The sequence below is a fragment of the Hyaena hyaena genome, unplaced genomic scaffold (assembly GCF_003009895.1).
Source record: "Hyaena hyaena isolate Hyena2069 unplaced genomic scaffold, ASM300989v1 scaffold_112, whole genome shotgun sequence".
Taxonomy (NCBI): Eukaryota; Metazoa; Chordata; class Mammalia; order Carnivora; family Hyaenidae; genus Hyaena; species Hyaena hyaena.
This window is the reverse complement of record NW_024080744.1, coordinates 646,974-674,867: the sequence shown is the minus strand read 5'-3', so window position 1 is coordinate 674,867 and position 27,894 is coordinate 646,974. Positions and strand designations below refer to the sequence as shown.

At 36.6% G+C, this 27,894-nt stretch overlaps 1 protein-coding gene across 3 annotated transcripts; it reads right to left on the bottom strand.

Annotated features, from left to right (window-relative positions):
- Positions 1-11,729: 11,729 nt before the first annotated feature.
- Positions 11,730-27,177, bottom strand: MYNN (myoneurin). Of its 3 annotated transcripts, XR_005529142.1 has the most exons (9): positions 27,065-27,176; positions 25,935-26,231; positions 20,794-21,587; positions 19,889-20,048; positions 17,964-18,142; positions 17,023-17,106; positions 15,961-16,047; positions 14,007-14,327; positions 11,730-12,408 (listed from the first exon to the last, which is right to left on the bottom strand). XR_005529142.1 is itself a non-coding variant. In XM_039236537.1 (8 exons), exons 2-8 carry the CDS (start codon positions 26,198-26,200, stop codon positions 14,065-14,067), a joined length of 1,833 nt encoding a protein of 610 aa, XP_039092468.1. In that variant the 5' UTR covers positions 26,201-26,231; positions 27,065-27,176; the 3' UTR covers positions 12,726-14,064. The 3 variants fall into 3 exon arrangements, 2 of the variants coding, with proteins under 2 accessions (XP_039092468.1, XP_039092469.1); XM_039236537.1 differs by lacking the exon at positions 11,730-12,408 and having other exon boundaries at positions 12,726-14,327; XM_039236538.1 differs by lacking the exons at positions 11,730-12,408; positions 17,023-17,106 and having other exon boundaries at positions 12,726-14,327; positions 27,065-27,177.
- Between the last annotated feature and the right edge of the window lie 717 nt (positions 27,178-27,894).

Below are 27,894 nucleotides of genomic sequence, written 5' to 3'. Positions count from 1 at the left end.
TGCTAGAGGAAATCAGTGGATTAGAGGATGCAGAAGATCAGATCAATGATCTGTAAGATAGGGTAATGGAAAACACCCAGGCTGAACAGCAAAAAGAAAAAAAATGATAAGTTAAGGGACCTCTGTGATCTGTCAAGTGCATGAACATTTGCATTATAGGAGGTTCCAGAAGGAGATGAGAGAAGGGGGACAGAAAACTTATTTGAAGAAATAATAGCTGAAAAACTACCTTAACCTGGGGAAGGAAAACTGACATCCAAGTGCAAAAAGCAAAGAGAGCCTTACAATGAACCCAAAGACATATAATTAAAATGGCAATACATATAATTATGTATAACTATACGTACATAATATATACCAAGACACATTAAAATGACAAAAATTTAAGAGTGAATCCTAAAAGCAACAGAAATGCAAACTTACATACATGGGAAACCCCATAAGGCTATCAGCTCGTTTTCAGCAGACACTCTACAGGCCAGAAGGGAGTGGCATAAAGTGCTGAAAGAAAAAAAACAGCAAAATACCCCGCAACCAAAATATTCAGCAAGATTATCACTCAGAACTGAGGTAGAAACAGTGTCCCAGACAAACAAAAGTAAAACTAGTTCAGTAGTGATGATTTCCTTTAACAAGAAATGTTAAAAGAAATTCTATAAATGGAAAGCAAAGGCCATAACTAGAAGACAATTATGAGAGGAAAAAATACACAGTAAAAGCAAATATATAGTTAACTTAGATCAATCACTTGTAAACCCAGTAAGGAAAACAGAAGTAGTTTCAGATTAATTACAGCTATAATTCAACACCAAACCCCAGATAATCCAACTAAAAATGTGCAGAAGACTTGAATGGACATTTTTTCAAAGACACATAGATAGCCAACAGATGCATGAAAAGATGCTCAACATCTTTTTTTTATGTTTTATCTATTTCTAGGAGAGAGAGAGAGAGAGAGAGAGAGAGAGCATGAGCAGGGGAGGGTCAGAGAGAGAGGGAGTCACAGACTGAAACAGGCTCCAGGCTCTGAGCTGGCAGTCAGCACAGAGCCCGACGCGGGGCTCGAACCCACGAACCGCGAGATCATGACCCAAGCAAAAGTCAGACGCTTAACCGACTAAGCCACCCAGGTGCCCCAAGATGCTCAACATCATTAATCGTCAGGGAAATGAAAATCAAAACCATTTTATCACCTCACGCCTGTCAGAATGGCTAGTACCAAAAAAAAGACGAGAGATAAGTGTTGGTGAGGAGAAAAGGAACCCTTATGAACTGCTAGTGGGAATGTAAATTGGTACAGCCACTATGGAGAACAGTATGGAGATTCCTCAAAAAAACTAAAAACTACCACACGATCTAGTAATTCCGTTTCTAATTCTTTACCAAAAGAAAACAAAAACACAAATTTGAAGACATGCACCCCTATGTTTATAGCAACTTTATAATACCCAAGACACAGAAGCACCTTAGGTGGACGAATGGATAAAGATGTAGTGCACATATACACGATGGAATATTACTCAACCATAAAGAATGAAATCTTGCCACTGGCAACATCCGTGGACCTAGAGGTTATGTATGCTAAGTGAGGTAAGTCAGACAGAGAAAGACAACTTATGCTTTCACTTTTATGTGGAGTCAAAAACAAAAGAAAAAGTAACAAAACAGACTCATAGACAACAAACTAGTGGCTGTTGGAAGGGAGGATAGACAAAGGGATTAAGAGGTACCAACTTCCAAATTTATTAAATAAATCAGGGGAACCTGAGTGGCTCAGTTGATTAAACAACCGACTTTTGGTTTCAGCTCAGGTCAAAATCTCACTCTTGTGGGTTCAAGCCCTGCACTGGGCTCTGTGCTGACAGCGTGGAGCCTTTTTGAGATTCTCTCTCTCTCTCTGCCTCTCCTCTGCTCATGCTCTGTCTCAAAATAAATATTTAAAATAAGTCAGTCATGAGAATGAAAAGTATAGTTCAGAGAACATAGTAATATTGCAATAACACTGTATAGTAATAGGTGGTAACTAAACTTGCACAGTGAGCATTTTGTATGTAATTGCTGAATCACTATGTTGTACCCCTGAAACTAATATGTCACCTATACATTGATTAAAAAAAAAAAAAAAAAAGGACTGAGGAGAAAAAAGGAATAAGGACTAAAATTTTAAGCATGGTAGAAAAAAAATTAAGGAACTAAATTTGTTTTTAAAAAGAAAATATTAAGTAGTAAAAATAGCCTAAAAAAGTAATGGTCATTATTAGGTATCCTAACTGCAAGTTGCCATGAGGTTGTAAAAAAGGTTCAGGTGGTAGGCTGTCAGTGAATTTCAGGAGGTTCAGAAGTAGAAAAAGTATTTTATATATTTAGGTATTATGTGTATTGACAGAATCTCACAAATATAAGCAAATATATTATAAACATACAAATTACAAATACATATAAGTGGATGCTTTCCAAACAAGTCAGTGACGCCAGTGAACTTTTTAAGATCGTTATTTTTTAGAAGATGCCAGTAACGTTTTTTAAAAGAGCTGTTTTTATTTTTTAAAATTGTTTATGTATTTGAGAGAGGGAGAGTGCACAAGTGGGGGAGATGCAGAGAGAAAAAGAGGGCGGGGCGACAGAGAGAAAATGAATCCCAAACAGACTCCATGCTCCGTGCATTTCTGACACGGGGTTCAATCTCACAACTGGGAGATCATGACCTGAGCCAAAATCAAGAGCTGGACGCTTAACTTACTGAGCCACCCAGATGTTCCAACATTTATTTAAAAAAATGTTTTTTAGAGATTTTTTGAGACACAGAGAGATAGCACACACACGAGCTGGGAGGGGCAAAGGAAGAAAGAGAATCTTAAGCAGGCTCCATGCCCAGCTCGGAGTCCTATATCGGGCTCAATCTCAGGACCGTGACGTCATGACATGAGCTGAAATCAAGAATCGGATGCTTAACCCACTGAGCCACTCAGGCACCTGAAGATGCCAGTAACATTTTAATGATTTGATGGCAACTAATTATTGTCGTCTATGGCCAATCTTATTTTCAAATTAAGATTCCTATAAGGATGGGGTGCGTGGGTGGCTCAGGAGTGAAGACTGCTTAGGATTCTCTCTCTTTCCCTGATGAACATGGATGCAAAAATCCTCAACAAGAGTAGCCAACCAGATTCAACAATATATTAAGAAAATTATTCACCACGACCAAGTGGGATTTATACCTGGGATGCAGGACTAGTTCAATATCCATCAAACAATGTGATACATTACATCAATAAAAGAAAGGGGAAAGGGGCGCCTGAGTGGCTCAGCTGGTTAAGCATCCGACATCAGCTCAGGTCATGATCTCACAGTTAGTGACTTCAAGCCAATTGTTGGGCTCTATGCTGACAGCTCAGAGCCTGGAGCCTGCTTTGGATTCTGTGTGTCTCCCTCTCTCTCTGACCTCTCCCCCTGCTTGCATTCTGTCTCTCTCTCAAAAATAAATATTAAGAAAAATTTTAATAAAGAAAGGACAAGAACCACACGATCCTCTCAACAGATGCAGAGAAAGCATTGACAAAATACAGCATCCTTTCTTGATAAAAACTCTCAAGAAAGTAGGGGTAGAAGGGTCACACCTGAAGATCATAAAAGCCATTTATGAAAGCCCCACTGATAATATCATCCTCAACGGGGAAAAACTGAGAGCTTTCCCCCTAAGGTTAGGAACACAACAGGGATGTCCACTCTCACCACTGCTATTCGTTGTGTTTTTTTTTTTTTTTTTTTAACATTTATTCATTTTTGACAGAGAGAGAGTATGAGCAGAGAGAGAAGGAGACACAGAATCCAAAGCAGGCTCCAGGCTCTGCACTGTGAGCATAGAGCCCAACACGGGGCTCGAACCCACAAACTGTGAGATCATGACCTGATCTGAAGTCGGATGCTCAACTGACTGAGCCACCCAGGCGCCTCTCACCACAGCTATTCAACACAGTATTTTAAGTCCTAGTCTCAGCAATCAGACAACACAAAGGAATAAAACGCATCCAAATTGGCCAGGAGGAAGTCAAACTTTCACTCTTCACAGACAACATGATACTCTATATGGAAAACCCAAAATATTCCATGAAAAAACTGCTAGAGCTGATACATGAATTCAGCAGAGTCACAAGATATAAAATTAATGCACAGAAATCGGTTGCATTCTTATACACCAACAATGAAGTAACAGTAAGAGAAAAAGGAAACTATCCCATTTACAATTGCACCAAAACCCATAAAATACCTAGGAATAAACCTAACCAAAGACACACACAAAAGGAAAAATATTCCATGCTCCTGGATTGGATGAACAAACATTGTTAAAATGTCAATACTACCCAAAGTAATCTACATATTCAATGCAATCCCTATGAAAATAACACCAGCATTCTTCACAGAGCTAGAACAAACAATCCTAAAATTTATATGGAACAAGAAAAGATGCCGAATAGCTAAAGCAATCTTGAAAAAGAAAACCAAAGCCGGGGGCATCGCAATCCCGGACTTCAAGCTGTATTACAAAGCTGTAATCAAGACAGTATGGTTCTGACACAAAAACAGACACTCAGATCAATGAAACAGAATAGAGAACCCAGAAATGGATCCACAAATGTATACTAATCTTTGACAAAGCTGGAAAGAATATTCAATGGAATAAAAATAGTCTCTTCAACAAATGGTGCTGGGAAAACTGGACAGCAACATGCAGAAAAATGAACCCAGACCACTTTCTTACACTATACACAAAAATAAACTCACAATAGATGAAAGACCTAAATGTAAGACAGGAAGCCATCAAAATCCTTAAAGAGAAAGCAGGTAAAGACCTCTTTGACCTTGGCCACAGCAACTTCTTCCTCAACACGTCTCTGGAAGCAAGGGAAACAGAAGCAAAAATGAACTATTGGGACCTCATCAAAATAAAAAGCTTCTGCAGAGCAAAGGAAACAATCAGCAAAATTAAAAGGCAAGCGACGGAATGGGAGAAGATATCTGTAAACGACATATCAGATAAATAGTCAGTATCCAAAATTTATAGGTATCAAAGTTCAAAGTTATAAAACTCAACACCCAAAAAACAAATAATCCAGTGAAGAAATGAGCAAAAGACATGAATAGACACTTCTCCAAAGACCTCCAGATGGCCAACTGACACATGAAAAAATGCTCAACATCACTCATCACCAGGGAAATACAAATCAAAATCACAATGAGATACCACCTCACAACTGTCAGAATGGCTAACAACTTAGTCAATGATAGATGTTGGCAAGGATACGAAGAATGAGAATCTCTTTTGCACTGCTGGCGGGAATGCAAACTGGTGCAGCCACTCTCGAAAACAGTATGGAGGTTCCTCGAAAATTAAAGCAGAACTGCCCTATGACCCAGCAATTGCACTACTAGGTATTTACCCAAAGGATATAGGTATGCTGTTTTGAAGGGGCACATGCACCCCAATGTTTATAGCAGCACTATCGACAATTGCCAAAGTGTGAAGAGCCCAAATGTCCATCAACAGAAAAATGGATAAGATGTGATATACATATATTATATATGATGTGACACACACACAAACATACATACATAATACACTATTACTTGGCAATCAAAAAAAATGAAATCTTGCCATTTGCAACTATGTAAATGGAGCTGGTAAGCTAAGTGAAATTAGTCAGAGAAAGACAAATATATGACTTCACTCATGAGAAATTTAAGTTATTAAACAGATAAGCATAAGGGAAAAAAAGCAAAAAGAACACAAAAACAGGGAGGGGGACAAAATATAAGAGACTCTTAAATATGGAGAACAAACAGAGGGTTGCTGGAGGGGTTGTGGGAGGGGGGAGGGAGTAAATGGGTAAGGGGCATTAGGGAATCTACTCCTGAAATCATTGTTGCACTATAAGCTAACTAACTTGGATATAAATTAAACAGTAAATAAATTTTTTTTAAAAAAGGATTCTCCCTCTCTTTCTCTGCCTCTCCTTGGGTCAGGCACACTTGTGTGCTCTCGCTCTCTCTCAAAATAAACACTTAAAAAAAGATTCCTATGACAAGGCAATTGACACTATGATGCTTCAATTACAGACTATAACACAAATTTATTCACACATACCAAGAAGAGGCTGCTTCATCTGAATGATTCACTTGTCAAGCAAACTATGAAAAGAAGACGTGGACAGTTTTAAAAGGTTACTTTAAATTGAGGTGAGGTTCTGCAGTCTTAAAGAAAATACCACCTATCTCTAAATTGACAGCAAGGAGGTGGAATCAAGGTGGTGGTCAACTTTACAGGCATCAAAGTATGGCATTCACTTAAAGTACTGTCAATTTCTAAAATCATAGCTATATTTATTTTTTAAATTAGCAATAAAAAAACCACATCGGTCCATTCCTTTAAACAATTAAGATAAAATCCCCTACTCGGTATTTAATGATTTTTGAAGTTTTATAGGTCTTTCCTTCTATTTAGCACCTATACTAAATTACTATAGGTTCCTATACTCCCTGGTGGGGAGGTGGGAAGGTGGGCACAGTGGTTATGTAAAGGGAAGAACATCTGAATAAACTATATGAGGCATTATTTTCACTTAATGTTACAGAGTCATTGAGCAAGAAAAGACCTAAATGCCTTACCAAATCCATTCTCATGCTTTCAGATATGAATTTGAATCATCCAGGACAGGGCAGATGGTTGCTATCAGGCTGTCTCTGCTGAAAAATAAAATCTTAAAACATCTGGAATTGGTTGAAAAATACATAATAGTTCATGTTAATAACAATGTGAAATGGATTTCAAGGGTTTTTTAAGATAAATATTATTTATATGTTATATCAAAGAAAACTACCACAATCTTGTAATCAAATTTTAGAAATAACATGACCTTCCATTGATGCAAAAATCACTTAATGATCTGCAAATGTTTACAATGGAACCACCAAAACTATACTGTATAGATTACAGAATTCTATAAATGACATTATGTATCCTGATGCTGAAACTGACTGATTTCACTAGTTACTGACTTTATTTAATAGGTTTTATCAAATTTTACTTGGTAACATTCTTCTCTATGTGTTCGAATCTTATTTTATTTCCATTTTAAGATCTCTGCTACGCAGATATAAAGACTTTTTTTAGAGTTCTTTTAACATTATTACATGCTGAATAATCTAGAATATCTGTAACTAAAACTCTGTATATCCCAGGAAAAATCAAATGTTTTTGTATTGTTAAAAATACAATAGAAAGAGAATAAAATTTTTTGTTTTTTAATCAAATTTGAAAAACTGCAGAATTCAGTGGATGCAATAAAACCAAGCTATAGGAAAACATAGGAACATTGTAAACAACTGTCATTACATCTGTAAAACATTAAGCTGGTGAGGAAATTGCTCCCAGCAAGTAGAGATCCAATAAATTCAGACTTGAGTAACAATATGACAAACCTCTTACACTTGAGAGAGTTAAGAGTAGTTCAGTAAACTATAGATGCTAAATCAGCATTTTTAAAATGTGGAGGAGCATCAGAACACACTGGAGCAAATGTTAAAACTACAGATTTGTTAAGAGTGAGACTTATTGAATCAAATTTTCTGAGGATAGTCTGAGAAATCTGCATTTTTATACAAACCAGGTCATCTATGATCTCATTAAAGTTTAAGAACCAATGCTCTGGTTTTCTTATTCTTCAGTTTTTTAAATATATAATTTTTAAAACACAAGTATGGCAATCACAGGGGAAAGTACACAAATCTTAAGTGAACAGATAGGTGAGTTATAAATAGCACATCTGTGTCAGCCATGACTTAAAGATAGTAAATGCCACACGCTTCCCAGAAGCTCCCCCAACCTTCTTCCAATAGGCAACTACTTTTCTGATTTCTAACACCGCAGTAAACAGTTTTGCCTATTTTCGAATTTTATAGAAACAATCTTATAGGACGCACTTTGTGTCTGACTTCTCTTGTACATTAGTGTGATTTACTCATGTTTAAAGTAGCAATAGTTTTTTCTTGCTTTGGAGTATTCTGTAATATGCTGGGTAGTAGACCAGTCTAGCAGATTCTGGTAAGAGGTGGCCTCTCATCAGGCTAGGAAACACTCACATGAAAGTAAACCTTGGTAACGAGATCTGCTTGTCCAGGCTAATCTCTATTCTTGTGTGGGATAGAGGGGACCCATAAGTTTCTACATTCTCTCAAGGGGAGACTCAGAAGGTAGCTGAGTGGGAAGCAAGTTCATGAATGGAAGGCAAACAAGCTTACTTTAAGCCTGTGGTGAGGTGGCACAGGTTAAACCTGCAACCTGATCTACACTGGCCTGCTTGAGACAGAGTTGCAGAAGTCTGAGTTCTCCACATTTGTTAGAACTAAGGCAAGGCCAATTCAGTCAAGAATCACTGGGCTCTAAGCTAGGAAAAACTTGATCACATATTTTACAAGCTGTCACCTATTACATCAGAGGCCACGTAGGATGCCCAGAGAATGAAGACCTAAGACATGGTTTTCCCTGATCCCATATGTAAGCCTCCTCCATATATATGGATACCAGTTTAAAGAGAACACAAAGGGCAGAAATAAGACAGCATTTTCCCAAAAGTTTAAGCATTACCTTAAAATACTATAAATTGTATCTCCTTTATATTAGACTAAGTTTTAAATTGGCTGGGACTAAAGGTTAATTTTTTCCATATTTCCCACTGGGTGGGAGCTCAAGAGTAAACACATGCACCTTCTGTCGGAAAACTCTACTTCCTCTGCACATCTGAACCATAATGAGTAAATCAGTGACCATATGTAGGTTTCCTTCTATTTTTTTCTTACCATCCTTTAAGATCAGGCTCAAATACAGCCTCTGATTATGGTGTCACCAATCATATTATGCTTTTCATTTTGCAATGTTTCAAATTTGAAAACAAAGTGCTTGATTGGTGAACCAATGATCTTGCTCTACACTCTGCTTTCCAAGCTAAATAGCAGTATTCATTGTCTTAACTACTACTCAAACCATACCCACCTAGCTTACTATAACTGCCTTCTCAAAGGATCATCATGCTCCAATTACCCAACCCAAAGCTGTCTTTGATTTACACCCTATTTAATTTCTTTATACCATATGACCCGTATAAAATCACTTTTGTCCTTGTGAAACTTGCCCCACCCTGATTTTCTTCCTATTACCACTTTTTTCTTTTTTAAATATTTCTGAGAGAGAGACAGAGAGAGAGAGAGAGAGAGACAGCGACAGCGTGAGCAGAGGATGGTCAGAGAGAGAGGAGATACAGAATCTGAAGCAGGCTTCAGGCTCTGAGCTAGCTGTCAGCACAGAGTCCGATGTGGGGCTCGAACCCGAGAACCATGAGATCATGACCTGAGCTGAAGTCCGACGCTTAACCAACTGAACCACTCAGGTGACCCTCCTGTTACCACTTTCTATCTCCTTTCCTTCCTTCCTTCCTTCCCACCCTCCCTCCCTCTTTTTCTCTCTTTACCATCTCCTAGGGCTGCCTTAATCCTTCCTATCACAATTATCAGCCTTATGCTACAAGATCTGTATCTTTAGCTCTAACTTCACTTGGGTTAAAGGCTCCACCTACTGCTAGACATTTTCACATGGCTGTTTTGTCACCAAACTCAGTGCATCTAAAATAAAGTCTTCTCTTTCATAAGCCTCTTCCTGATCTTCCCTATCACAATCAATGGGATCACCATCTTCCCAATCATTAAGGATCAAAACTTAGGTGTCTAAGTTGGAGCTAACTGCAAGGAAAAGAAACGAATTCATGCCTGTTTAAGAAAAGGATTTACCGGAAGGGTCTAACAGGAAAAAAGAATCACTGCTACCCCGGGATAAGGAAATAAAGCAATGTGCTGTGCCACCGAAAGAATGGAAATGCAAAGCCAGAAGGCAAGGCCATGCCTCTCTCTCTCACAGGGAATCTGTGGCTAGTTCTGTGAACCTATTTCATTCCCCTGCTTCACTCTATAGATCAGCTTTGTCTGCTTATTCATAATTTCCATTAGACTTTGGCTTGCTTCACTGACTCTGGGCCAGTTCTAAATGATCTTTTCACTCCCATGCCTACCAAAACCTAACAGTCTCTGAATTTCATAGCTTAAATTCTTGAGAATCTAATCGCTCAGTCAGGCCTAAGAATTGCTTCTCCCTGGTAAGGTGTTTGGTTAGCTGTGGACATAGTATGGAATCATGTGTTATAATTGTGGCTATCTAAGCCCTGGCCTTCAGCGTCAACGGTGCTTGGGTGTGTGAGATAGTGGGTTATAAACCTGGCTGTCCAATCCCACCCCTCAGCACAGGCAGAGGACCGAAGACTTTCACGTAAGATGCTGTAGGCACAGTGCTAGACACGTCTTTCACTCCTATCTCCTCCAAGTTTCATACTTGTTTCATTCTGCCTATTTCAGTTGGCTGTGTGCACATTCCTTCCTATTATCCATTTCTTCTTGTTTGCCTATCCAAAGGAGTAATGACCCCTTTTCTGTCCATTCAACTCTGGTTGACTGCTCAACATCTTCTTTCTTGCCTTCCCCTGTAACACTTGACATTGTGTCTTGTTTACTGCCAGTTACATTCAGGCTTTTCCTTCTCATTTGACTTAGGGTAGTGTTTACTTTTGTAGGTTTATGTATTCTGATTTCCATAATTTTCTAGCATTTGAAATACTGGCCAGACATTTTAATCTGAATTATTTATTTACACCCATGGTATTTATTTTAGTGTAGTCTTCTTGATATTAAATACCCTATTCCTGCATGGTTATTATGTTTACATGGATAATTATCTAATTCCTTAAACAAATAAACCAAACCTCTCTCTTTTGAGAAAGAGCATGTACAGGAGCACACGCAGTGAAGGGGCAGAGGGAGAGGGAGAATCTTAAGCAAGATTCATACCCAGCACAGAGCCCTACACAGCGCTCAATCTCATCACCATGTGATTGTGATCTGAGCCACAATCGAGTCAGACACTTAACCACCTGGGACACACCCACATGCTCCACAAATTTCTCTTGAATGAAAGGGGACAGGGGTTGCAGAGGACCATACTATTGTCTCAAGAAATTAATGCTCCAATAACTAAATCTCCATGTTGTTCATAAGTAATGAGTAAAAACATAGAATGTACAGAAATTGCATTAAAATACAATTTCTTTTTACTCAGCAGTATTTCTAATGAAGTTCTAAAGACTCAAAACTGAGTACCAGATGGAGAATTATATCAAAAGCTTCATTTTTAAATATCTTCCAAAAGAACACCAAGAAACATTTAGGATATTAGTTCTCAATGTCTGGTTACATTAAAATCACCTATGGGGCTTTTCCAGCTATATACGTCCCAGAGATTGTATGATTCAGTAAGCCTAAGGTGGGGCGGGGCTGGAATAGTGTTATTTTTAAAATGTTTCTGATATGCATCAAATGTTAGAACTATTATTCTAGGATATTTTTAAAAACAAGTACATGTACATTGTTTTTATACATGTGCATTTCAACTACTCTCACTCATAAAATTTCTGTAGAATTGAAACATACAGAAGCTCTAAACTACTTTTGCAATACAATGTTAGAACCATTTAAAAATTTTTTTCTAAAATTTGTCTATCAAAATCATCCTATGAAATTAAACATAAAATACCATTTAAAAAACAGCAAAAAATCATTTATATATAATCTATGGTTTCTTTTTAAAAAGTCTAAAATCTAACAATACAATAAGAATAATCTAATACATACAAAATTATTTTAGAAAATAATTTCTCAGTGACATCTTCAACATCCTAAACAGACTTTCAAAAATGTAGTAATATTTAATTAAGAATAGACCTTTCCCAAAACTGCATTGTTAACAAATATATTTAAAACTGGACTTAATTAAAATTATGAGTGTTAGAATGACACCAGATACAACTAAAATATAAGCATATTATGATGAAATACAGCATTATGAGAAGAAAGACAGGACAGGGACCTCAGCCTTCAAGGTTTCTCACATGTCACTCTGGAAGAACATCGAGCCATGTCAGTTTAAAATAAAAGTATTTTAGCTATGAAGCAGATAATGTGATGGAGAAAAAGCACAGAAAATCAACCTTAGCCATTCCAATCCAATAATATTAAAAATAATAAATTTGAAGACTAATCTATAAAAAATGCTAATTACCACCATTATTAGAAGAAATTTGGTAACTACAGCTCTCATAAAATTTTTCCATCACTGTAGCAGCTTTTGAAATTTTATTCTTTAGATGCTTGGATTAATGAAGATGTGAATTAAATATAACCTCTCCATTTCAGCAGACTTCTTAAAGAGGCTGAGTCTTTTAATTTTCTTTAATTTCTTCACATTCCAATAAATTCCTATTGAATTTAAGCCAGAATAGATTAGGTGAACATTTTATAACTTTGTAAATTATATTTAAGCCCAGCATATTAATACACATGCATAATTAAATTTCTTAAGTAACTAAATCCTAAGTCTGATGTATACTACACAAAGGCAATATTTCAAACTCTGTTCGGTTAAGTCAGTCCCACTGGTGGCAGACTGTTGGGAAAATGCGGAGTGTGCTGAAAAACGGTGGCCATCTCTACAGTGTACAGGAATTAAGTAGCCTCACTACATCCTCTGGTTCCTCCGACCAGGACGCCAGAGAAAATACAATTAAAGAAATCAGTACCGAAAAAAACCCATATTAACTTTATTACCGAAAACAAATAAGCCATAACTAATGCATGACAGAAATAATGTCACCACGGTGTTTGATCAGCAGCATAGGAATTGACTTTGTGGAACTGGTAATTTAACGTCCGAAGATCAGGCAGTAACGTAACTGAATTATATGGGAAAAGTGGCATGGAGAAGGAAATATCAGAATGAGACTGAATTTTTTACATTCAGTAGGAAGAAGACAGACTACTGTAGGAAGTCTGACAACAACCAAATGTGGTTTAATTCATAAAATTTTAAAACTCAAAACTTAAAGAAAAAAATAAAATATTTAACGGGCTTTCTGATAAATTAAATGTTCACTGATAAATGAAGCTAATTTCTTAATTCTTTATGTAATTACAAGGTGTCAACTTAGAAGCCAAATAATTTAGAGTACACATTAAGTTTGTATTTAAAAATTGCTTTTTAGAACTTAGTATTTTAAAAAGTGTGTAACAGGTATAGGAGAGGCTTATCAAAAATCATCAAAGCTCCTATTTTCCTCATCTCCAGTAACTCAGAAACCTATTAAAAGATTACCTGAATCAAATTTTGAAACTGTCTTTACTAAGATAAAAATACCAAATGATCTATTTAAAACCCATTTTGCAAATAAATGTAGACTCAGATAACTCATAAGTACTCATGACTGCTTTTTCTCCCAGAATACTGAGTTCTAAATGAAAAAAAATGTATATACAGTTTTTTAGCTTTTAAGGAAAACACTTTTTTTAGTGTCATTAGAAAAGTTACCTCCAATGGAATATACTAATAAAGACACATTCTTATTCAGTACCTAAGTTCTCTTAAGTAGAAGAATGAAAATTCACTTTTCCCTCGTAGTTTATGTACTGATCTATGGGGCTTAGTAACAGCAACACTACTGGCCTGATACTATCAAAGATTTTGCTTAAATTTTGAGGGGAAAAAACTAAAAAATACCACAGGTCAAAACTGACTCAGATAAATGGAAAGATTCCACTTTAATAAATGAAAAGCAATTTAAAATGCAAAATAAAAATGAATTAAGGCAGCTCTAAGAGAAAAAACTTAACCATCCAAAATAGTGCTACTACAGTATAATTCACTCCTTAACATGTCATGTTTATAATCTAGGCAATAGAAGCCAAAAATCAAAACAAGCATTGCAGTTATGATGCAGCATCAGGTGTTTTACTTTAGTGAATGAAAAATAATGGTCACAACTCAAATGAATGGTAATTTAATATGAATATATGCACCTTACCAGAGATGTTTATGTTTACTACCAAAGACGTCTTAGCAATTCCATATTCCTCACAAAGTCAGTATAATTGCTGTAAAAAAATCAACTGTGGTTCTGAATACCCATTCACAGTTGATCTCAGCAAGGTATCTGATGTAGGAGACTGATTATCTGTGACAGGCAGAAGGATGTGGTGGTCCTCAGTTCCAAGTGGAAGAGATAGTGGTAAAGTCATATCAGAAGGCTTCACATCCAGTGTTTCTGATAAAGGACTTTTTTGTATGGAATCTTGTTCACTCAATGGATGATCCTCTATACTAGAATCTAGAAGTTTATCTGCACCTGAAATAGAAGAGAAAGAAATTTATGTATCCTTGAAAACAAAACAAAAATTCTTAGAGAATTCTTAGAGACTAAATCTGCTTACCATTCCCAAAACTTGCATTCCAACCTCCACAGCTTTACTCATGCTGTTTCTCTTATACTGATTTACCCTCATTATTTACACAAATCCAATATGGGCCTCAAGCTTAGGTTCAAGCACCAACTTGAACTTAAAAGGGATTTAACTGTTCTAGACTAAGGTGAGCTGTTATCTACCTTGTGATATCTCTTTCTTATTGCTAAGGAACACTCTGCTTCGGTATGTCTTCTCAAACAGACGGTAAAATCCTTAAAGGGTAAGTGTCAAGTTATACTTCCCTAATTCCTTTAAAGCACTTAATAATAGTGCTATACACAAAACAGATTTGTTCCCTGAATGTATGAACAAGTACTATTCTCTGAGTTCAAGTTCAGAGATAGGCACTTTTGTATATCTTTCAGAAGTAAGAAATTCTACTCTATTTAAGGGCGTAATTATCACACTGATTATGATATACTTTTGCCTTCAAATTTTCCACAAGCTTTACAGTGCTTCTGCCACTCCAAAGTATTTATAGGATTTTAATCTGTTTCATTAGATAAAACTGCATATTTGCTTTCATAAAACTAGAATTCTCTTTCTTGCCAAACTACTCTTCAGTTCAATCAGCCAATACAACCTGCACATCCTTGTCCCAGTGACTCCCTTTACTGTATTCTCTCTGCTTGGGACGAGTCCTCCTTTCCCCATCTCTATTCTCTGAACTCCTCTCTTCCCTTCAAGTTCCCTAGAATTAAGTAAGCTTTTCCAATACTCACCTCAGAAGCACTTAATCTCTTCTTTAGCACTTCTGTCTCTACTATATGCTACATTTTGTCTTGTAGTCACAATTATATATTTAGATTTCTGGTCTCCTATACCAGATTGTAAACTCTTTGAGAATTAAGACTGTGCCTTTTTCAACTTCATATATTCTGTAGTTATGTGTATTTTGGAGGCGGAGGCATTTAATGTTTGTTGAATTAATGACATTGTAGTTTTCATATGTTACTGCCTTAATCCTTATGATATTGCTGTTTACTATCAAGGACTTGTCAACATCTCTAGACACTGAAGAAACCTAGTATTTTGTTTCTAATCATGACAAACATAGTGAAACTTTTTCAAAGATTCATTTTAAGCAGTGGACTTAAAATTCTGAAGTCTGACTTCATTTTTACTTAACAATTTGGGGCTACCCATTTCCCTATTTCTTCTTATATGTTTCTGGATTCATGTGTTCATGATACCCTTTTCATCACATAACTACAGTAATCCCCAGGTAACCCAGACTCTAGTATGGAGAATAGTGATACATATTTTGTTTATGTATTTTTTTCTTGAAACTTGATAAATCAGGTTTTTTAAAAGAAGGAATATTTCAAGTACCGTTTATTAGAAGGTCAATATGGAAAGAAATTTCTAGTGAACTTAGATACCTTCCTATTATGTATTTATTTAGTTTTTAAAAATATATATATCTAATTTAAACTGTCATAATGTGCATCTCAACATTTTAGGAGTAGCACCAATATGAGAGCACTAAATTTTTTAAAAAAACACAACATTTACCGGAATGGACTTTCGTCTTGTGCTTCTTTAAATTTTTAATATCTGTGTAAGAATTTCCACATAATTCACAGATAAATGGCCTTTCTCCTGAAAAGCAAGTTAAAAAGTTTAAACTCAATATTTTCAAAGCTAAGACAAAAATACCAATGTTTATGAATGCAGTGTAAACATTACTGTACTGTTTAAATTCAGTTTCAAATTACCATTTTACAGCGAAACAAAAACTTCTATACACATTAGGCACTCCTTTATACTAAATATCCCCATTTCAGGGAAAATTGAGCCATTTTATTAACAGGAATGTAACTTATTCTTATTTCTATTAGACAGTTAGTGAGTACCAGTTATATGCCAGACCCTAAGAGGAACAGCTGGGGGAAAAATGTGTAAATACAGTTTCTGCTTTCTGGCAGTCTACAAATCAGAAAATCCTTTAAAAACAGTGACAGAATAAAATGCTACAAAATTATAATTCCTTTGAATAAGAACTGTTCAATGCTTTATAAACTAAGGAGCCTAAGAATAGAGAAGTTGCCACTAAACTTATTAAATGTCTACTAGGTGCTCATACTATTCTAGATAGGAATAGAAATAATTTTTAAAATGAAGAAGTCAGAAGGGTACATTTTTAAAGTGGCATTTCCGTTTGTTTTAATTTTTTTGTTCCATAATTCCTTCATACTACACAATACTCTTACAAGAAACATGACAATTCTAACAACTTGCTTACTGAACACTATTTGATAAGAAAATCTGGTATTATCTTGGTATTATCTATTCCTTTTCATTTCTTGGTACATCTTTGCAATTTAACCTAAATCATCTAAAAATTATTATCTGGCATATTTTTTAGAAAATCTATACAATTCTAGACCAAATTTAATTAACACTACTCCAAATAATTAAAGAAAGAAAATAGGAAGTTGATAGTTATACATTAAAATATTGCTACAGGTAGAGTACGACTAGATACCATATAGTCCATAATGGTTTAAAAGTTAAGGTTTACATAAAAAGAAATTAGAGAGAACAAAAAATAATACGTTCTCCCTAAACACAGACCTGTATGGGATCGAAAGTGTTTGTTGAGCTCTCCTGAGGAAATAAAACTTTTCCCACAAATACCACATATGTATGGTTTTTCACCTAGATGGAAAATAAAAGATAGCGAAGTGGTGTACTATACCAATATAATATTTTATCAATTACAATAATCTAAAGTAACCTGTTCTAAAATATTGAATTAAAACCTCTTTATATTGTATTTTAGAGGTATCTTCAGTGTGATCCAACTTAGAAGATTAGTAATTATTTTACATTGTTCATGTAACTGATGCTTTTCATAGAATAAAACTATTTCTGCTAACATCCATCTAGCAAACTAGAGTTGGGCAAGAAGTTCAATTTTTATGATTACAAACATATGATTAAAAATTCACCAATCGATTAGTTCTTGCCATCTACTATGTTATTAAGAGGAGTAAGATTATTTAGGAAAGATCGATTTTAAAAGGTACCCTATCAAAACTGAAAACCTTTGAGTACAATATGCTTCAAAACTGATATTTTGCACTTGAAGTAGCTGTTTGTGAATCTCAGAATGTCTGCGTAGGAAAAGTCCTAAAAAGTCATAAAAATCAATGTTCTACCTAAATCCACCTTCACCCCTTAATTTCTCTCTACAGTTTTATCCAAGGGAAGTAAAACAAGAGGCGAAGGGGTTTTTCTAAGGTTATAAAATACATTTCAACTCAAGTTTATATATTGTCAAAATTACCTGATTTTTAATGCATATAATTACATCATAAAAAAACTCCATCCACTGTGTACAATCCTAGAAAATAAGTCTGCTTTTATAGCTAATATTTATGTGAAAACCACAAACACAAAGGAACCACACACACAACAATATACAACATAAAATCTATAATCTACTTTCTGTAAGGGCTCAACTTCCCTTTTTACAACTTTCCTTATTTTAAACAGCTCTGTCAAATTCTTACCTGTATGTTTTCGAGAATGAGTGATAAGAGAACTAGAGACAGCAAATGCCTTCCCACAAGTATCACACACATACGGCTTTTCTCCAGTATGCCTACGAACATGATAGGTCAATGTGCTGGCTTGAGCAAATCTCTGTCCACACCTATCACAGACATATGGCTTCTCTCCACTATGCTTCCTATTAGTAAATAAAGTTATATGGTGGTTAATAAAACAATTTGGGTCCAAGCTATATAATAAGCAATTTTTATACAATTTTTCATGTAGTATTTTGTTTCATATTAACAGACCAAGAATATGTATTTAAAATCAACAGTTTCAACGTATACAAGTCAAAAATAAATGTTTTGGCTGTTTTCAAAACATTAGTTCTAAGATCAGTTAAAAAAAAATTGTATCATCTTTATATGGTTGTCAAGTGTGTCCGTAATACTGCAGGCAATTATTTTCACTTGTCCATTAAAACTGTTTCCTTAAACCTACAGCAACTCCTCACCCATCCTCATCCTTAACTGAGGTCCTTGCTTCCTGTTTTACTCAGAAAAATTTAACCAATCAGAAGAAAATTTCCTCCATCTATAGGAGGATACATAGGTATCTGTACCTATGTATATACTGTTCTCATTAACTCTAACATGAAGGTGACAATTCATCTGAATCCAAGTACTCCCGTTTGCATACTTAAGATACACTCCCTTTGCCTACTCAATGATCCCACTCCTATAATTTCCTCCACCGTTCCTTTTCCCCATCCATTGTACTGCAGCATACAAATATAATGTCATCTCTGAGCTTTTAAAAAAAAAAAAAGACCTTTAACCTCTCTTGCTTCTCCATTTCTCGGCTCCTCTTTATCAAAAATTTGAGTCACCAACTGTTCTACTTTAATTTTCTCTACTAGTCGCAACCAACATTGCTTTTGTCAAGAGCACTGCTGACCTCTCACTTTGCTAAATCCAATAATCGAGTCTCAATCTTTACCTCCCTATCACCAAATCTGACATAACTGATTGCTCCCTTCTGGAATAATTTCTTTGACTTGGATTCCAGGGCAGTTTACTATTGGTTTTCCTATTTTATTGGCTGCTCCTTTCTAGTCACCTCTGCTGGTTCTTGACTATCTTCCAGAAGTTTTAAGATTAGAGCACCTCATGGCTTAGTCCTTTTCACTGCTTCTCTATCCACATTCATTCTCTTGGTGACTTCATTCAGTATTACACTTTAAATATCATCTATAAGCTGAAGACTCCCAAATTTATATCTTCTGCTCAAACCAGTCCCCTGAACTAGACTTACATAACCAACTGTCTATTGTATGTCTCCATTCAGATGTCTAATAGCTCAAATTTAACATGTTCAGATCTCTGCTCTAAATGCCTATACTCCCTCTTAAACTGTTCTATCCACAACTCTTTTCCATTTCAGTTCATGGTAATTCCATCTTTTTAGGTGCTCAGGCTATAAATCTTAGAATCTTTGATTCTACTTTCTTTCATACCCCATATCCAATCTGCAGCAAACTCTTTAAAAATATATCCAGATTTTGACTACTACTTATCTCTTCCATTGCTACCACTCTGGCTTAAATCACTGTCACTCATTTGAGTTTTATCTATAGCTTCCTAACTGGTAATTTTGCTTTCATTCCTGCAACCTCACAATCATTTTCCAATATAACAGCCAGAGCCACCCTTAAAATGCGAGCAAGGTCATATCACCTATTTCTCATTCTGATCTTATTTCTCTCCCTTATTCCTCTCCAGCCACCATGGCTTCCTTCTGGTTCCTTCACTATGCTAAGAAAACTTAATGGTGAAACCACAATTAGAACTGTACTGTCCTGAATATGAATACAGTAGTCTATTCACAAGACTAAGGTGAATGCCAGACTCAAAAAGATCAAACAACTTTTTTTCTTTTTTACCTTGCATGAATCTTGAGATTGCTAGAAGTTGCAAATTGTAAATTGCATACATCACATTTATAAGGTTTTTCCTCACCATGATGCATACGACTATGGAAGACTAGCTGACATTTCTGAGCAAATCCTTTATCACACAATTCACATTTGTATGGCTTCTCACCTAAAAGAACACGCAAATAAAATTTATGTTTAAAAGCAGATATTGTTTAGTTGCTTAAGCTACATAAGCTTTCAGAAGAGTTCATCAACAGTACTATTTTCAGTATTCAGAAATTGTTAACTGTTAGAAGTAATGAAGCAAATAGGATCTTTCTTCCAGATCAACTATCAGAAACATTGACAGAATTAAATCAGTGTTTCTCAGTTCATAATAGTAAAAAGGTGATCAATGAGAGAAATACATATTGCATCTTAAAAAGCACAAATCTAAGTGTACCAAAGGTAAATGCAGAAGCTGAAGAATGAATGTTTACATAATTCTAGGAAACATGTTCAGAAGTTGACAAAGTCTAGGAAGCAGGAGGTGAGATGTATTGGCAAAATCTGAAAACTGTCTTGAGTTGTAACTACTTTTCTCCTTTATCAGTTCTCTTAATCTTTGTCTCTGTTAAATACTTAGCAAGGTAGGATCAAGTTTATCTTTATTTTAACTATGAAGGAAAATGGTATAAACAGCTCATGCATTAGGACTTCAGAGTTATCAGCTGCAATAAAACAAAATAGCCATTAAATACTTGGTCACAATTACAAAGAAATTTTCAACAGCCTAACATGCTAAATACTTTTGTGAATACAAGTATATACTAAATGTTGGTCACAGTCAACACTGTACATTAATATGTACCGTACAAAAATATTTCAGTCACAGTATAAAAGCAGTTACATCTCCCACAAACCAATCTTACCTGTATGAGTTCTTACATGCGTTTTCAGCTGGTTACACTGGGTAAATGCCTTTCCACACAAGTGGCAGACATAAGGTTTGACTCCTTTATGTATTCGCATGTGCCTTCTCAAGCTGCTGGCTTCTGAAAACACTTTCCCACATGTGTTACACACTGGCTTGGCCTTGGAATACCTCTGATCCAGCTCTTCCCCACAGCTCTCCAGCTCATAAGAATTCTTGACACTGGCTATATTAGACATAGAATGTTCTTTCAGAGCACAATTTGGCTGTGATTTTCCACGTTTCCGTTTCACGGTCACAGTTTGTACAATATCTTGTGTTGGAAAAGTATTTTCCACAACTGATGTCAACTCGAGTTCTGAATTATCATTTCTTTGTGCAACTTGTTCTATTACAGGGCTGGACAATTTATTTGCATCTAAGAATAATTCAACAGATGTATTCTCTAAAATATCACTAGGATATTGCACTGTTTTATTCTGTCCTGTTTTCTGGGAGTTGAAGGCCTTCTTCTTCTTTTTAGTTTGAGATGACTTCTTTGCTAAAGCTCCTCGTTTAGGACTTGCCTGAACTAAATCTGTAGATACTTCTGATTTTTCCCGACTGTTATAATCTCGTAGAGTAAGGAGACAAGTCTGTTGATTCAATTCAATGTTTCCAGTAATACTAGATATCTCTGTAGAAGAGGGATTAGCAATAAAAGCAAAATCTTCCATCTTTATTTTACATTTAGTGACCACCTCTTCCACTTTGAGATAGTCAGCAGCCTGATGAATTTCTTTAACATTCCAACTGTAAGGAAACAAGGCTAAATGACAATATTCTGAACAAAGAAAAACTATTTGTGAAACAGAGCTGCACATATATCTCAATGTCTTTTAAAGACCGAATGAAGCAGAATGAAAAGGACATAACTAAAAGAATAAATTTACAGAAATTCATTCACTCATTCAGAATAATGTTTAGGCAAAAATCTCCAGTTATAGAACTTGAAAAAGAGAAAAATAATGGTTATTCATAACTACAAATGCACCACTTTATGTAAATGTTAAAATTTCTGTGTGCTTTAAAAAACACTTGGAACACAAAAGTTGCTGTTGGCAACTTATTGCCTCCTCTCATTCATCCTGAGGCCTATTCAGATAGCAACCACCTTTTCTGGACTGTCAAGAGCAAGAGTCTAAAAAATTGTTTCCTGTTATCCTCTGCTCCCCTGTGATGGACTTTAACTGTGCTTCTACAACTTTCCCGCCCATGTGAGTTCACTCAGGTATCTTGTTAAATGAGGATTCAGATTCAGTAGATCTGTGATGGGGCCTAAACGTCTGAATCTCTAACACAGCTGCTGGTGATACCAATGCTGCTGGTTTATTGGTTACACTTGGAAGGAACAAGGGTTTAGAAGAAGGCTCTAACAACCCACCCACCTGAGTGGGATACTCAACCCATGTTAGTTGGAGAGTCTGTCATTATTAGAATCATACAGAAAGACTTAAGGTCACCCTGTGTGAATCTACCATGTGTGGTACTAAGAGGAAGATTAAGATAAGAACTGGTTCCTGTCCTCCAAAAATTTACAATGTAGTAAAAAATTTGATTACTCTAGCACTGGCTCTGGCATTACTAGGTGAATTAATTATAGTAAATCAGCACCTTTGGGCACTCTGCTTTCCTTAGCCAGAAAATCTGAGAGCTGAGTTGGTATTAACATGAAAACAGGACGCCTCTATAATTATCTGAGGATGGACACACACACACCCTTCAAGTAATCTTCCTGCCATTTTCCTCAAACATTACTTAACTCTTCAGAAAAATTTTTAAAAATCTCTTTTCCTTTTCCCACCAGATTATATGAGCCAGAAAAAGGTTTTAATCATAGTTGATAATGTAATTATAGTGCTATTAATACATCTTTATTTTTTTAAAGAAAGGATTAAAATTTGAAATGAAATTAAACATTAACTAGAGTCATGAACCACTCAGGTCTTTGAAAGTACTATAGTATTTACAGATCTCTATCCATTTTCTCAGCATCTGACGAAAACTTCTTTACTTCAAGTGCCACCTGTATGTTTTGTTTTTTAATTTAGTATTACATTGGCTTTTTAAAAATTGCCTTTTATTATACACATAATCATTTTCTCAGCTCATCATAGATTAAGTACCCTTATAGGCCAGTTTGGAAACCTAATCACAAGTTTAGAGAACATTTTATTCTCTGGGAAAATATACCTAAAGTTCCTAAATGATGTATAAATAAACTTTAAGAATATAATCTATGCAAATGGAGTCTTTACCATAGATAAGAAAATATTAAAGATTTCTTAGGTCCCTTGGCTATATTGTGGAATATATAATGATTTCTGTAATGAAGTTAATTCTGCATTTTCAAAGATATAGCACAAATGCCCCAAATATAAACATAATCTTGCTCATCTTTTATACAAAATTTTTGCATGTATACAGTAGCATTGTCATTTCCTAAAAATGTTACCTTCGTCTTTAAGCATTTTTAAAAATTATTTTTTAATGTTTTATTTTTTTTCTGAGAGAGAGAGAGAGACAGCGTGAGCATGGGAGGGTCAGAGAGAGAGGGAGACAGAAAAATCTCAAACAGGCTCCAGACTCTGAGCTAAGCTGTCAGCACAGAGCCCGACATAGGGCTCGAACCCACAAACCGTGAGATCATGACCTGAGCTGAAGTTGGATGCTTAACCGACTGAGCCACCCAGGCACCCCTGTCCTTAAGCATTTTTATTAATTTTGTTACATAGTCTATTAAATTAAAATAAATGTGAGACACCACTAGAATGAAACTAAATTTATCACGTATTATACTTAGGTATCAAACTATAATTGTGCTTAGCGCCCCATACAATGAACTATCAAACACATAACAAGGTCTGGGAGCCTTTAAGACCAATACAAACTAGCACTGAGATGCACACTAATTGTTCAGTACTGACACGGTATTTCATACAAATTATTCGTCTATTTCTTAGCCAAACTAATCTCAGTTACAGTTAAAAGAACCAATCAGCATTCGTTTACATTAATAACTAACTTGCTTTTGTTTACAAGCATGAAGCTACAGTGCTTGCAAACTTGCTTTCATCTTTTGAAGTCACTGAAAGTCATTTAATTACATACTGCCAGGTTTATGACTAAATACTTTACACGAATAGTTCATTTAATCCTCAGGACAGATCTATGCAATCTGTAATAATCCCATTTTACATACATACATGAGGGCTCAAATGTCCAAAGACAGTAAGTAATATGTCCAATATCACAGTGTTAGAACTAAGATTTGACCAAGGTAATCTGGCTCCTGAGTCCACTTAATTCCCTATTATTTTGCTTTCTTCACTAAGTTTAATCACTAAGTTGTAAAGACTTTCTACTTTTGATGTAAGCCTTCTCACACCTGTGGCTAGGCTCAAACAACTAGTTCCCAGAAAAGATATGTATCAAAAAAGATTGAACAGAAATCTGGCTCTTTTTCACACTGATTCTTTGCATGAAGGCTCAAAGCAAGCTGCTCTTCAGTGGGTTCAAATCAAATCAAGATTGTTCTGTAAAAGTTAATTGAGAAAGGGAAACCACTAAATTGAAGATCAACCCAAATTCACTAGTTCTGTGCTTATTTTACATAATGTGTTCTAAATATTTAGATAAGAGGCACCTGTAGAATCAACTATTCGGTAAATTTAAATAATTTGTCATGTAGATTAATCCCACACTGGTCTGTTCCTTTAATCCACCCACACAGAACTGACTCAAAGGTCTCATTAAGTAAAATGTAAAAATAATCCCAATACCATGTTTCCTTTTCAAAAGAATTAAGGAACATCTTGATTATAGCTTTTTAAAGTACATTTCCAAAATAAATTGCAATGTAAAACAGAGAAGGATTCTGTTTAATGTCTATGTGTATATATAGATATCATCTGGAAAAGAATGAAAGAATTTCTATCAAAATGTTTATAGTTATCAGTGGATGGCAGAATTTCAGCTATTTCCTTTCTGTTTCTCTCCTAATTTTTCTCCAGAAGTTTTTTTTGGAGTTTTTCAACTCCAAAAGTTGTGGAGTTAAAGGGAGAGAGGGGAGTAGGAGAGAGAAAATAAATGAAAGTGATGGTCATTGGAAGATAAGCCTTCAATTAAATCCCTGATCTTCACAGTAATACCAAGGGAGTTACTCCCATCTCATTTTTACAGATAGGGAAACTGAGGCCCTCAGAGGTTGCATCTTGCTCAAAGAGACACAGTGGCTGGCAGGCTAGATCTAATTCTAATGTTCATACCTTTTTATGCCAGATTATGATCTAGTCACATTTCTATAATGTTCACATTTCCATAAGAGATGGAGGAAAAAACAGGAATAATTTGATTGGTTTCTTTTCCTTTCATCCCCTCTACCTTTCCCTCCACAATTAGTAAATTCATGAGTATTAAATTAATTATATAGTTCACTATGCATGGGAGACATACAGTGACTTCATTATTAAATTCCCTAGAATTCCTGTTAGTGGGGACAGTATTGAGCATTTCAGCGAAGCATTCTAACACCATGGATCTGGTGTAAGCATTAATAGCTTTATAGAGGTAACAGGAGTCACTGCCATTTACATTCCAAGGAATTTATTTTCTTGAATCAAGATCAGGAAGAGGTCTTGCTCATTGTTATCTATGGAAAGTAATGGGAATATATTAAGTGAATACGGAGGATCATCCTTCTTCATCTACACTCCCCTACTACCTCAAGCACCTTAAGAGGCAGGGGACAGAGCGAGAAAGAGAGATCCGAGGAATATAAAGACCAAGGAAACTGGAATTCACTTAGAATTCATTATGTCTGATCTTCAAGTTTCCATAACTGTAACTGCAGGCTTTGCTTCCATAGATAACTCAAATGTGTCAGAAAAGAGGGCTTTAATTAACATCTGTGCTTTGGGGCTTAAGAAATGTAGTCGGTTCATCCCAAATCGGTAATACTGACATCTTTATTAAAAACAACAATAGCACTGTCACAGCAATATATGAAGTTAAGGGACTGAATGGAAAAGCTACAAATATATCTTAGCTTTAAAGACTGTTGACCAGCTTTTATAAGTGAAAAGAGAATGTGTACTTTACCTGTCAAGATTTAAAGTTCCTGTGTATATAAACTCCAACAGTTTCTGAAATCCATCAGCCTTCACTTGACTCTGATCAAGGAAGACATTGTTCTCAGAAGTGCTTCTGTAGATCGCACCAAAATACTCACTAAATGAGGCAAGCACATTCCTATGAGCTTTAAACTGGAATTCTCCAATCACTACGGTGCAGTCACAAAGAAAACCTGCTTCCCGCTGTTTGTTCAGTCTCTCTAAAAGGTGCTCACAGTGGTGCGAATACTGCATTTTGATATCAGAATGGAATTTTACCCTTGTTCTAAAAGACAGAAATAAAATAGTAAGTCAGTAACCCTAAGTTTTCATCAAACATTTCACCCAAGCAATTGGTAAGGGGTGAAGGAACACAGGACACAACACGAACAAGAATAAAGTCAGTCCTCATTTATCCCCACAGAAAATTACCAAACAGACTGATTAAAAATGCTGAAGGTAAGTGTCTATCTTTGGTCAAGTAACACAATCTTTTGGACACATCAAAAAACGGCGATGCGTGAAAACACTTCCACGAGCCCCAAGATTTCACGCTTTTGCAAGCAGTTGAACCTTCAAACTTCCGAGCTCAGCGCGCCGGGATATGTTTGGGGGGATATGTTTGGGGGGAGATGAAACACGAAGAAATAACTCTTTTGGACAGATGGGGGAAAAAACACAGTATGAGTTCTTTAAAACTGTTTCAAATCACCGCAACCTGTTTTCCGTGGTGCACACAGTTGCTTCAAAACGCGGGGCGGGTGCCCAGGAGGCGGAGAAAGAGCAGAGCCAGAGTTGTCAAGGTTCCGTCACTTCACTCGCCCGGAGGAGGCCACACCCCCTCTCTTCCCCCTTCTCTCCCGACCGCAGCGAAAGTGACAAGCAAAGCCAGTCTGTCCCGGCTTCTGTCGCACTGCCCTTCGCCCAGCTCCCACTACTACCGCGAGTTCCCACAGCAGAGGTTGTGGCCAAAGCCAACACCGCGGCTGCCTCGCCCAAGATTTCCACGTTAATATCTTCGCCTCCACCTGAATTCGAACTCCAAGAAGCCTGCCCACTCCTGACCCCGCGTCCGGAGAGAGCAGAATTGGCAAGCTGGGGCGTGAAGAAAGAACTCACCTAAAGCAATGCAAGGGGCAACAGTTTTTCACGCTCTCCCCGCCATCTTGGAAGGACGTCACCGCGCCGCGCTCCGCCTCTTCCTTCTTCCTCTACGGCGACCTCATATCCGGCCCGGGCGTCCCGAGGAAACGCTGGAGACTCTGGGGACTGCGGAGGTGCGGCACCGGCAAGGACTTAGCGGGCTGGCCCGCAGAGATTCCACTCCCCTGCATACCAGGGTTCCCCGCGAAACCGAGAAAGTCATGGATACGGGACTTAAGGGCTCATTCACAGCGCCCCGCTTGTCCTCAGTCTGAATATTCTGGTCGGCCGCCAGTCAGCGTCTGGCGTTCAGGGCCGAGGCCGGGCAGCACCGCACGGAGGTCCTGTTTCCCGGAGCCAGATTGCGCACTGCATGCTGGGGCTTGTAGTTTTCTATGTTTCTCCCATCATCCTCTCCTTCCCCCGGACCCTGCGAGTGGAAACAGCTGCTTTGTGTACTTAGGCTCCTGGCCATAGGGGATTTTTTTTAACTGATCTTGATCACCCCTCTTCAGTTTATGTACCCGTAAGCTCTTGGGACCCCTGAATTGTGTTTGCATCAGTCAACTGTAGCCTAGTTTCCAGGATATCCTTACCTGGTATTAAAAGTCTGAGATGCAAGAAAGCGGGGCAAAGCAGTAGGGCACGTTGCAGGAAGGTGGGCTTAATAACGGGAAAGCTGCGTCTGGAGTAGAAGCATTTTAACACAATGATTTACATCGAATTCAGATTTTGTACAGCGAGGGAAAAGGATGCCAGTTATCTGCATAACGTATAAAAGGCACAGAAACAGTAAGATAAGTCGT

Coding starts and splice junctions, on each gene's coding strand:
- MYNN (XM_039236537.1), bottom strand. CDS start 26,200: ATGCAGTATTCGCACCACTGTGAGCACCTTTTAGAGAGACTGAACAAA. Junction 21,588..25,934: donor GGAACTTTAAATCTTGACAG/GTAAAGTACACA, acceptor GTTTCCTTACAG/TTGGAATGTTAAAGAAATTC. Junction 20,049..20,793: donor GCATGTAAGAACTCATACAG/GTAAGATTGGTT, acceptor GTGTTCTTTTAG/GTGAGAAGCCATACAAATGT.